We start from the raw sequence: 13,637 nt of genomic DNA on the forward strand, positions 1-13,637 counted from the left end.
TAATACTGCAGTAGAAAAAAAAAGATATTTACAAAATATGATTTAGGTAAGCAACTTTATACGGCCATGATGTTTCCTCGAATACCAATATCAACAAGATTGCAATGTGACACTGAATTTATACAATAGTATTTCAATAGAGTATTTCAATTTCAATTAATTCAATTAAATTTGTTAATACTAATTTAATTTGAATGGTAACAACTCTACGGTTTCTTATTATTCTAACTGAATTAATTGAAACAAAGTAAGAATTTGATGTGAAAGATGACCATTTATAATCATAGTGGGAAATGACATCTGTAATGTAAATGATTTTTGCATTGAAATTTGCATAGATTTTTGTATGTATATGCTGTCAATTATAGTTCTTAGAAAGAAAATCGGAAACTGCAAAAATCGGTATCGGCAGGTCACACTTCCAAAAAAATCGGAAATCGGAATCGGCCAAGAAAATTGCAATCGGGGCATCTCTACTTTTGAAGTATTGTTCTATTGCATATGGTCCAATGGTAAGCTCTGCTCCAAAACCTAGTGGACTGCCTTCACAAAAATCTATGTATACAAGTTGAATAGTACAATAAACCAATGAGAAGAAATATGCATTTGGTCATTTATTCCTTGAGATTTTCATTTCCATCTCTTTCTTTCTGTCTATCTATCTCGGCCCCCATGGTTTTGCCTCATCAGCAGGTGTAGTCTACATGTGCAATCGGCTGATTTGTCAAGGGTAACTCCAAAAGATTCTGATAGGCACTTGGCAAATCACCCAGTTGATCTAAAATATCGACCGGCCACAAAAAGTCATTACACACAATAATGGCAGGCAGGACCTTGAGTATGTGACTTAATTAGGTTTCAAATGCCATCAGATGAGTTATCAGAGGCACAAAAAGACCTGAGTTTAAAATGGTTGAAGATTCTTTGCAATCGGCAACCGTTTCTCTCGCTACTAACCTTAATATCTGAGTTGATTAGGGGTTTATTTGTAGTTCTGCTGGAATAAGATGGTATTATTTTGTATGCTGAATTTTGCGTGCTGTCGGTACACATTTCAGTTTTGGAGATTAGTCAGGATTAGTCATAAACAGATTTGTGTGCTTCTGCCACAATTTATGCCGTAGTAATCATGTAAACGGGGCAAAAATATGACATTTTAACCAATAGCTGTATGATTCTTGTTAAAAAGATTATTTTAAAAATGACCTGCATATGCTTTGTGTTCCCAGCAAGAGAGCAGTGTGAGTGAGAAAAGCTGGTCTGTGGGTGGTTTATTGATAATTAAATGTGATCTCATAAAAAATTCAGGCATACTATTTTAGAGACAAATATCTGTGAATCGTTTGATGTGCATATCTGTGAATTCAAAGAGTTATTTTTTTTTTTTTATAATTCATGATATACATTTTTTTTATCATATATACTGTATATATATATATGCTCGCGGAAAGCGCTTGAGAAACAGTGTCTCTTCTGCGGCTCGGTACGCTTTCAACTCGTTTTTTTTTTTTTTGTCTCAAGCAAGACTGTAAGACTTTCACATTATATGATTTGACTGATTTTTACGTAGAAAGGGCGATAGCGCACAGCATTAAAATAAATTATCATTCATGTTTTCATAACCGCTGGCCAAATTCAAAAACGAAAATAAAATTAAATCATATTTGAGAGCAAGGGGGTCCCCTGGTTTTTCGGGGGCCCTACGCAGCTTGCATATTTTGTGTATAGGGAGGATCGGCTCTGCATGTAACAAAAGTTATTCATACAAAGAGTGCAAATGACTTTACTTTTATTACCTCTTGATTTCAATTACAAATTAAGTTGTCATTAAAAACGCATTTCTCTGAAAATACTTTCTCTATCATTTAGTGATAAATGAAAGTTCTGTCATGGGATTGAACTCAGTTACCTGCAACATTGTTTAATAAATTATGAAAATTACAGTTCTAACTTTTACATTTCTAAAGTATGTCCATTTTCATTTTAGAAGTTGTCAATATTTTGCTGTTGTGTGTTTCTGTGTTTTTTATATTTAAGATTAGAACATTTGGTACTGGAGTTTTATATTATTATTGTTGTTGTTGTTGTTGTTGTTGTTGTTGTTGTTGTTGTTGTTGTTGTTGTTGTTGTTGTTGTTGTCTCTATCATTTAGTGATAAATGAAAGTTCTGTCATGGGATTGAACTCAGTTACCTGCAACATTGTTTAATAAATTATGAAAATTACAGTTCTAACTTTTACATTTCTAAAGTATGTCCATTTTCATTTTAGAAGTTGTCGATATTTTGCTGTTGTGTGTTTCAGTGTTTTTTATATTTAAGATTAGAACATTTGGTACTGGAGTTTTATATTGTTGTTGTTGTTGTTGTTGTTGTTGTTGTTGTTGTTGGTTTGGGCTCAAATGTTGTGGTCTGTTTATTCCCAATTTTATTTACTGTTTATTATTGACATGTTAACATTTAATGTCATATTAGAAGGAAAGCATAATGTCTGTCAAATAGCATTTATGTTTGAAAAGTCTGATAATGAATTTGACTTCTTGTCCCAGAAATCAAAGATCTCCACTTATGATAAGATGTGGGAGTTCATGAGCAGTCGAAGACATTCGGTGATGGTGAAGAGCATCGAGGAGGGAATTGAACGTGTGCTCACCTCTGATTATGCTTTCCTTATGGAGTCCACCACCATCGAATTTGTCACTCAGCGCAACTGCAACCTCACGCAGATCGGAGGCCTCATAGACTCCAAGGCCTACGGGGTCGGCACCCCAATGGGTAAGGCATATTTATCAGTCTTATTTGACTAATTTATCAGTCCATATTTACCTAACAACTGAATTGAATTTAAAACTGCATTATAGTTTCATGTTTTAAGTTTTAATTTAAATTAAATTAATTTATTCAAGTAAAATAAATAAATGATAACACTGCTGAATCGATCTAAAAACTTTATAGCACCAAATGGCACTAATTTACAGCAGCAAAATTATTTTATTTGGGTTAAATCAGGCAGAAATCTCTCTTTAAAGCAACAATTCCAGGACTGAACTTTTTGCAGTCAATAATTTTAGTTAATATTTCATGTCATTATGTGGTACATAACCATTTAATTAGTGGAATTCTTCATTTTGCATCAGGAATTTACTTATTTTTTATTAATTTTTTTCAAAATAGTGATCACTAAAGCTACAGTGGCTCTTCTATTGTCAATCAATATCTGAAACAATGACTTGAATTGATGCTGCAGATATTGACTTGACTGCCCAAATCAATGATCAGTCAGCTATTTGCTCAGAGCTGAACAAATTTGCATAATCAACTGAAAACAATTTATATTTTGCCAAAACACTTAGTCTCAGCGGCATTACCTTTAAAAAAGTATTCGTCAGACATCTCAACAAAAACATGAATCATTGAACAGACTGATTGAAATGAGAGACACAGTCGTTTATCAACACATCTCTGCCATGCAGAAGTATATTCTCCTCAAAGTGTGTTTCTCTCAGACTGCAGCGTCGACTCAAATCTTCATTTCATTTTGATTAATGACTGTCTTGCTCTGTCGGTGAAGGTGAAGCAGTTGAGGTTAGCATCTCTGAACGCCGCTCAGCAGCTCAGTGAATGTGCAGAAACGCGGACCCCAAGGCAAGCATGCATGAAATAGACGAATGGATGAGATAAATAAATGAAAAGAGAAACTGTGAGGCGTTTCCCCTCCTGTGCATAAGATTATCAGTCTCAGTAGCAGATTGTCTTAATCCTGTTATACATGCGGCTGCAGGCTGTGTCAGCAGCAGAAATATAGAAGAAAAAAAACAACTGTCCTCAGTAAGGCTTGAGTCTGAAAACATCCAGAATTGTACATGATACCGCTGTAAGACATCTTAACACAATGACCCTAAAACACTTTCCTTATCATGGATTTGTAGAAGAGGGAATTAGGGTTTCTATGATTTTCTTCATATTCCTCTAGAGCACATATAGTGCACAGAATAGGCATGATACCATTTTGGAGAAGTATTAAAAAATAAAATTAGATTTCCATTTGCAGAGTTGGCCTTTTTACTCAAAATTTGTTACTACTTTGAAAAGTAATACTTTTTGCTTTACTTATTACTCCCTGTCAGCAGTAATTTGTTGCACTACTTTTTCATTACACTCCACAACATTGGTAATTTCACCCTTTCTCCTCTTCTGACTTCATATGTGTGCATCTTTGTGACTGTTAGGATATATAGTATTTACAAATTTTTACTTATAATCATAATTTCTGTTATTTTTCCATTCAATAATGTGATCTGATGAGCATTAGTGGCTTCCTGCACTGTCTGTCTGTCTGTCTGTCTGTTTTTTTTGTTTAGTTTTTTTTTTTACAGCTCTTGCTGTTATGACTCCGAGAAAGATCATTCGCTGCTTATATGCCACTCATATCGAATGTTCATAACCCATTCTGTATCTTCCGATGATGAAGTTCCACTACGCTTCTACAAATTTCCACTACACTTTTGTTCCGTACATAACAAACCCAGAAAAAAAATGTTTCTACACAGGAAACATAAAGCTAATAAACATATGAAGAGTTAATTTGCAAAAACCGATAAACGCCACTTTAAAAAAAAAAGAGCTGATTGCCATGAATTATTTAGCGCGATCTGAACCCTAAACACGTTTTGTCAAAAAAGCCGGTTTTGTCCACTTTCAAGGCATCGCGAGTTCACATTTTACTGCAGAAGCCGACAAGAACAGAAGCCGATAAGTCCATTTTAGCGAATCAGCGCACTGTATTCAGGTCAGGTGATAAGGCTACTTTCACTTTGAAAAGATGTGTTAGCTGAGAGGAGTTTTTTCAAAGCTGACTAAAAGTGATCGAGGATGGATAATTTTGACGAACTTGATGAACCTGTTATATCTTCTTCAGGGCGAAAAAGGAAAATAAAAGCTGAAACGTTTTCATGATCACAACAACAACAACGTTTGTCAGGCATCTACATTGTCATCTGAGGAGATTACAAAGATTAAACAAGTGTTTTTAACTCCAAAACATGAAATGTGGAGTTATCTGCTTTTGCCAAAAAATGACTGTTGGAGTTATCTGCTTTTGCTATAAAACAAACTTTTAGTATGTAAAAAACCATACTTTCAATGAACTTACATTTTGTAAATTACCTGTATTTGTTTAAGTTATTATTACTTAATCAAAACAACCCAACTGCAGTTTGATTGATATTACTTGGAATGCGCAATAAAAAAACGTGATTTCTGATATTGGTTTTTGCAAATGATCTCTTCATATAATTTCTATAGTATAATGATTTGAATGTGATTTTCATATGATTTGGGTTATTTTTTTTATATGTAAAAAAAAAACTATGTTTACATGAGCAATACTAAGCAGATGTATAAGCAAATATTTCTGCCTCATTGTATGATCAAAATCCACATTAGATTGCAATCAGAAGTTATTACAGATATTCAATGGTGGTTTACAGTGAGTTTTGAGTAAAACATATTATAATGCTGCCTTCACATGCAATTTTTACGTGGAAATTTCCTACTTCGCACTTGTAAAGTTGTAATTATTTTTTTCTGAGTTTTTCTGGCCCATTTCTTGAGGAAATCTTATTAAATCCAAAAGGTATAGACGATATTCAATATCCAACAGGTTTTGAATACGTCGTAGCATCCCATTCATTGGCAACCATATAAACATTCACTGCATGTAAATATTCTTTCTTTCCTCCACCTTCTTTTTCTTTTCTAAAGTTTATGGCCCATCCTACTCAGAAACTTGGGTGTTAACATTGTCTCTGAGTTTCCTAGTTGTAAAAAGACTGGAGAGGCCATTCATGTCCAGTTTCAGACTAGGAAACCCATATTTTTTAGCAGAAAACTGCCAAGTGTAGCTTCATGCTAATTGCATTTATAATGCAGCTGTTAGCCAGGTGCAATTATTTATTAATGTTTGTATATGTATGTTGTCAAAAATCACGCAAGATTCTAGAAAGGCTTTTGATAATAGGTGAGAATAATGTGTATCAAGATAAAAGGGATGTGGATGGACAAGCCTTGTAATGCAAGAGTACATAATGCCACAATTTACAGTTGACAACAATGTTCTTGTCAAATTTTCTCACAACAAAATTAAAGTAATGATGATATTTCCAGCCACTGAATGTGAACTTCCCCATCTTCCTACCTTGATTGCTGCAGTGGTGATGTTGTGAATGACTATTATGAAAATGGATTTGATCATTGGATTGCTAGATTTCAAATATGTAGGAGTTGAGACAATAAATGCAACCTAGTAACAAGCTACTTTATGCATAGTAACTGTAATATTATTACTGAAATCTTATTTGTAGTTAATTACACTACTACTTACTGGGGAAAGTAATACTGTTACTAGAAATGTGTTCCTGCCCAACACTGTTCACTTGCGAGAGAGAGGAAGGAAATGGCATTGGAATAATTTGGACCTCAAAGCTACATAAGCAACAAATGACCTCTGCATGTGATCGTATTCGATATAAAACAGCATGATCCATTATATTGCTTTGAAAGGACCAAAATAACCAAGAATGGAAAAGGCACCTTAATTTGAGGAACAAAGGCCTCTTGGGCACTTCTGAAGCCTGACTCCTCTACCTCAGGCACCATGTCAATCAGCCAAATGAATGCAAACCATTAGCTTTGTTTCAATCATTCAGTGTGCTGTGTATGAACTGGTGTATTGTGTTCAGTATTATGTGGCTTTGTGTGGCTAATATGTTCATTCAATTTTGAAGTAGAGATTAACCAGCCCGCTGACTGGACATGTACCCAGATGCTTCCCACTACCTTGCATATGCCACTAATTTTGTGCACATTATAAAATATACCTTAAAATATATTCTTGTTGCAATTAGAATGCCATACAAATAAGCTGTTGTTAAAGTTATAAAAAAGCGTAGGAAGATGTTAAATGTAATGAGAAGGATGACACCATGTCCTAACCGGAAGAGAAACGAGAAGTTTCCACACTGAAAGGGAAATGAAGCACATAACAACATAACAGCAGTCAGATTTTAGTTTGGCCATAGTTTGGTTGTTTACCCAAAAATGACAAATTTGTCATCTTATACTCGCTTGTGTACTGACTCTGTATTGTTGTTCTTACATGAAAAAAAAAAAAGGATTCCGTTTGCAAATGTACTATATGTATTCAGTTTCCATATATGAAATATATGTCATGTACAGAGCATGTATATCTACCCTAAAACCTATCAAGTCATACTGATATTAGTAAACGTAAAAGGGAGGTGTATTTAAAAATATAATCTACATATAAAATCTATATATAAACACACAGACTTGTTGTATATATGTTGTTTTAACAAGATTACTATATAAATAAAATATATTGTTGACATGTATAGTTGCTACATATAAGAGCATAAAAAAACAATGGGTATATGGGTTTACTATGGGGATTTTATATATGTTATAAATGTATATATTCATCTACTAAAATTATAATTCACCTTATAGATAATATACTGTACATTTCCATAAGGAATTTTCAATTTTCTGGCTTCTTGGAAATGTTCCATGCAACAAAACTGCATAGGAATGTTTACTGCCAAAATTAAAATGGGAAAATGGGAAGGTATGTTAAAAATGGGAAAAAGATGAATATGAATATGAATATGAGAACCGAAAAAAAAAATCCATAAGACTTAAATTACATATTTAAGTCTTGGACTTAAATATGAAGAAACATACTATCATTTAAATAATTATTCTCTGATAATATCCCCCTCTGTCATATATTTTCACTTTTGATGTCAGTACCAAGCTGTCACCCAAAGGTACGAAAGCCAAAACGTACATCTTTGTACCTTATTTAGCTTTAAATGGCACATATTCGTACATTAAAGAAACATTAGTACCTAAAGTGTACATATTAATGCCTTTTGAAGGGTACCGCACTAGTAACAGTTTTGTACCTTTTTTCTAAAAGTTTAGAAAAAAAGAGTTTTTAAAAGTGTAATTTATTTTGTACTTCTCAAACACTGATCAGTAAAGTTCCAGGGACACATGAAAAGTTATTTGCATTACAACTGATAAAAATCTACATATACCATTATCAAGTCATTAGACTGGGAGGAAGTAAATGTCCAAAGAGAAAATTACTGAGCCAGTATTGCAGGGAATGTCAATACTGAGATAGTGAGAAATATTCTGATTAAAAGAAGTACAGCTACATTTCTTAATGGGAAGCTGAGTATTGATCCTCAGTCAGGATCCGTGATCTAGAGTCACATTCTACCGAATAATTTGACTTTTTAAATATTGGTATAAAGTTAGCTCCATTTTGCAGCATCTTCTTATCAGACTGTCTGACTGGCTGGTGAACTGCTCAATTAAAGTTAGTTCAGTTGTTATATGCAGCATTAAGGTTTAGTTCAGCCAAAGGTGAAAATTCTGTCATCAGTTACTTCATGTTGTTTCAAGCCCATAAAACTTGTATTCATCTTTGAAACACAAATTAGGATATTTTTAATGAAACCTTAGAGATTTCTGTCCTCATTTCTCACATGCCATGCAAGCATGTTTGAGCTTTGGCAAGAACCAATGAGGTTTGTTCTCACATGTCAAGCACGTACGGTTGAGCTGCCATTGACCGTAATTGACATTCTGTATTTAATGTTGATTAATGTTTGTGAATAAATGTATATGAATAAAAGCCTTCATCATATGAAGCAATTGTGTGTCTTCAGAAGAGTAGTTTTAAAACTGATCAATACATATGAACTAATTTTAGCACATCTTATGAAGTGTCAAAATTTAGGTGGAATGGAGGGCCAGGAAGCTCTCAGGATTCAATAAAAATCCTAATTTGTGTTTCGAAGATAAATAAAAGTCTTAGGAATTTGGAACGAGGGTTAGTAAAAGATGACAGAATTTTCATTATTGGCTGAACCATCACTTTAAGGGCGAGATTATGTGAAGGAGATTATACCACGAGGAAAAAAAGAAGACAGTGGAAATTATCAGACATTTTCTACTCAAAATATCTTTGCCCAGATGAATTGTTCACAATAAGTTCTATAACTGTGGTCTTCAAATGTGCGATGGTCTGTTCCGGACCCCAGCTTTGTTCCAACAGGACCACAAGACATATGACAACGGTTGAACCATCTTACCATTTCTACAGTTTAAAGTGAGAAGCACATGAAAAACAAATTAATTAAATGATCAATACCATAAACGACCCTGAGCACTTCTGATGTATAATGATCTTTTGGTGCTATATCCTCTAATATTTTTATTTAGAACCAAACAAGCTTCATTCAAGCCCTTTTTGCTCTGTGCGTATTGTTTCTCTCCCCTGCTAAAGGCATACAGTGTTACAAGAGCTGCAGATGACACTGTTATTTTAACAACAGTAGCAGAAACATGGGAAGCAAAATAGATTTTCACTAAAATTTATTTTGCAATAAATGAAAATGCAGCATATTTTATCTGTCATATATATGAATGTATGACTGTATGATTCATTCATTCATTCATTCATTCATTCTTTCATTCATTCATTTATTCAGACACCACTGCTTTGGCTCTTGGGGGCCCAAGGTACTCACCTACGATGACTATTTTTATTGTTTAGAATTTTATTTTACTTTACTTTAATTTACCTTACCTTACCTTACCCAGATTGTTGCCCAGATGGAAATACAGTATATAACTATTCCAAAAAAGTATTGCTGGGAAAGAAATGTAGAGACCAGACCTCTTGTAACTTTAATTGAATACCCCTGTTATAACATGCATTTGAAAATAGAGTTAATTTTAATTTTATGCTGACTTTAACACCCCACAATGTTCATAAGACTTTGTTTTGGATAGACTTGTGCACCCTGACTCCCAGGCGTTTTAGCGAAGCCAGCCGATGTTTTTGTGTGCATGAGACGGTCAGTCTGACGCATTGTTTATATGTAAGGCTGCTTTGAAACAACATAGATTATGAGAAGTGCTGTGCAAATAAATATGACTCACTTGACTTGAACAGACTGCGGCCAAGCCATCAGGGACTGAGTCTACCAAATAATTTACCCTGTAGCTATTTGAAAAGGGGCAGAGGTTGAAACCGAAGCTCTGTCACTGTAAGTCATGATGTTTATAAGTTTGAAACTTGCTAGCATAATTATTTCCTAATCTTGTCCCCTCTTTTCCTTATTGTTTCCCGTCCTCGTTCTCTATTACACCAGTAATAAAACTGGCTGATCGAGGCAGCATGCTTTCCAAAAGGTGAATTATGAATATTCATGCAGGTGTTCTGACACTATTGTGCTATAATATAATCATACATTGTTGACGTGTCAGGGACAAAACAGCCTAGAATATCTTAATCCATTCATGGTTTGGAGGGAGGTCTGTGTGCTGGTTTAAGATGCTATCCAGGCTTTTCCACATGGACAGCGAAATCCAGCTATCAAGTGCCCCGTCTCGCAGACGTCAATGCTTTGTCTGTCAGGTATGCTGTCTAACAGACAACCCAGTGAGGGTGTTTTTAGCTTGTCAGTCGCATGTCATGGGATTGCATTGTGTCGAGCAAATGCAGGGCACATGGAAAAGGATGTTTAGCATTATCACTCCCCTGTGTGCCGTTCCCAGACAGCTCAGCACAGGCCATTTCCATTGCTAATCCTACCCTTTTGGAATCAGTTAGCATAGGCAGGCTGCATACAGGCGTGCGTTTAGCATATATCTTGTTGACTTCAGCAGCACACAGTCGGCAGGATGCATTAATGTTGAAACTGTGGTGGCGAGAGACGGCCGAGTCTTTCTGGCAAGCGTTCATGTGCGGGAACAGACAGGGTCTGTGTTCAGACCATCTGCATTTCGGTGTGTTGGTTAATTAGACGTTTAAATGAGAATATGTAAATTCTTGGCACAGTTGAACGTCTGGTTTTATACTGAGACAGGTGAAAGTGACAAGCAGGTTAAATGCATGAAGTCCTCAAAACGATAGCAGCGGTGTTTCAGGAAGTTAGTAGTTCCTGACAATCCACTGTAAATTCACATTCAGCTCTGCCTCTGTTCTGGTACAAAATAGCCACTTTCCCTTACCATCATGTCATTCTAAACCTCTATGATTGGAACACTATGATTAAAAGATACAATAGTCCATACAATGAAATTCATTTGAACTTCATTTACTTTCACTGTATGGTGAAAACAGCTGAAACACTTTCCTTAGTATCCTCTTTTGTGTTCCACAGAGGACAGGTTTGGAATGACATAAGGATAAGTACATAATGACATGTCATTTAGCATACTTTTAAAAATAGTACAGAAATAATATATTTTAAATTGAATATACTTGAGTGCAAGTTGACTGTAATGTTTTAGACCCCTAATTGCATGTTAATTGCAAATAAATGAAGATGTTTTATAATTGAATGTTAAATGTAATAAACCCACTTAAGCAGAACTTCAGTACATATTTATATATAATTTCATAATGGCTTCTTTTAAAATATACTTAAACTGTAATTCTGAATGTACTGAGAAGCATTAAGGGTAAATTGATATGTACTAATTGATATGTACTATAATTTCTATTGAAACATGTATGCATTTAAATATATTGGAAATTACACATTTGTTCTAGTGAAGTTGCAATTTAGTACAATATTTCATTTAATCACAACAAAATATTATTTAAAAATTATTCAAACTTTTCATCACACATTATTACAAAGTGCACTTTTTAAAAGTGTACATAAGTGTAAAGGAACATAGTCATGAAAATGTACTTTTAAGTGGCCTTTTATTTCATTTATGCCAATTACATTATTATTAATTTATTATTATTACTTTTTTAAGATGTGAAGTACACTACAAGAGCATATCAGGTACACTTCTTTTTCACAAGAGAAGTGACACCGCAAGGAATGACTGTTTCCAAATCGGTTTCCCAAATGCTTCCTCCAATCTTCAGTTGTTCAAAACAGGTAGTCATGCCCCAAACTCAATGGTACACTCTCAGAAAAAAAGGTACAAAAGCTGTAACTGGGGCGGTACCTTTTCAAAAGGTACACCTTTGTACCAAAAGAGTTCATAATGGTACCTTAAAGGTACATATTAGTATTGTTGTTTTTGGCGGCCTGTTTTAATTTTAGTTTTAGTCTAGTCTTTGTGTGAAGCTGTCATTTTAGTTTTTATTAGTTTTAGTCACGTTCATACTCTTTTTAGTCTAGTCAAGTTTAAGTCAAATAAAAGTCTGAGCATTTTAGTCTTATTTTAGTCAGAATTATCCATGACTATTTTCGTCTAGTTTTAGTCGACGAAAACTGATGACATTTAGTCTAGTTTTAGTCAATGAAAATTGTATTTTAGTCTCTTTTTAGAAATGCAATTCTATTTAACCCAGTCAATATAGTATAAGTACCTAGTAGTATAGACGAAACCAAAATTTTCTTTTAGCCAAACCCATTTCAAACAAGGTTATCTTATTATATTATTGTTACCTTATAGACTCAAGAATACATCCGTTCCAGACACGGAAGACGCTCTGATTTGAATGTACAACATTTATTTTACCAACCAAACATGTTAGAAGTACACACACATAAATTTAAATAAAGAAAACTTTCTCTGTGTCAGACTTAACTTTGTTTGGTTTTCATCTTCTAAACGAAAATGAAGAGACATTTTAGCATAGTTTTTAATTTGTAAACCACATTTAGTCTCGTTTTTATTCGTCAACAATATTGCATTATACATTTAATTATAGTCATCGTCACATTACCAGCATTTTCATTGCGTCTCGTCTCGTTTTCGTCACGTGATAAAGGTTCGTTGACGACGATATTTAGTCATAATTTTCGTTGACGAAAGCAACACTACATATTAGTACCTAAAGTGTACATATTAGTACCTAAAAGGTACAAAAGTGTACCTTTTGAAAAGGTACTGCCCCAGTGACAGCTGTTGTACCTTTTTTTCTGAGAGTGTAGTTGCATCAGCGAATGCACTGGAGGACCACACTGCTTATATTTTTCCAGAAGTTAGCATGTAAATGGCTTTACTTAAATGCCTGTAAACTGGGATAGAAGAAAAGTATTTTAACATAAACCCCCTGCACACTTCACACTTCAGTTAGGGCACCGCTGTGGGCTCCTTTTTCACTTGTGACTTCATTGTCTTGCTAAATGTGTGTACTGTAGCACTTGCGGTGTACATCAGTGTTCCGGGGCAGTGCTGCTTGCCCCTCGAGGATTGTGGAAATAGAAAGCCCCCTAGTCAGCTTTCAGCCTGTGGACGGGTCCCGTCCCTGGAGGCATCATTAAGAAGAGTCATGTACAATGCCATGCCATCAAACATCTGTCAGGAGTTTGCTTGTGCATGAGGAGCCACCAGTATCCAAGTAAACCCTTATCATTCCGTTTCCTTTAAGCTATCTTCTGTCCTTGCTTCCTAAAGGTACCTCATCTATTTGCTGTATACAGGCATTTGAAGAACATTGTGCTGTACAGTGGGTCAAGGATTCATTCTGTTACTTGTCTTTGATGTTGCAGAATAAGCAAATTGGCAATTTCTGTATATGCAGGCTTGTGTAATATAAAAACATTTTGTATTTTGCAATTTTTAG

The 13,637-nt window shown here is 34.6% G+C and overlaps 1 protein-coding gene across 1 annotated transcript in view; it reads left to right on the forward strand.

Moving 5' to 3' along the window:
• grik2 (glutamate receptor, ionotropic, kainate 2) overlaps positions 1 to 13,637 on the forward strand; it is a 112,727-nt gene that overhangs the window by 89,289 nt on the left and 9,801 nt on the right. The window contains exon 10 of the mRNA XM_016450454.1: positions 2,548 to 2,773. Within this exon, the coding sequence (XP_016305940.1) occupies positions 2,548 to 2,773 (226 nt within the window). The remainder of the gene's footprint in view (positions 1 to 2,547; positions 2,774 to 13,637) is intronic.

Source organism: Sinocyclocheilus anshuiensis, unplaced genomic scaffold (genome assembly GCF_001515605.1).
Source record: "Sinocyclocheilus anshuiensis isolate Anshui unplaced genomic scaffold, SAMN03320099.WGS_v1.1 scaffold1036, whole genome shotgun sequence".
NCBI lineage: Eukaryota > Metazoa > Chordata > Actinopteri > Cypriniformes > Cyprinidae > Sinocyclocheilus > Sinocyclocheilus anshuiensis.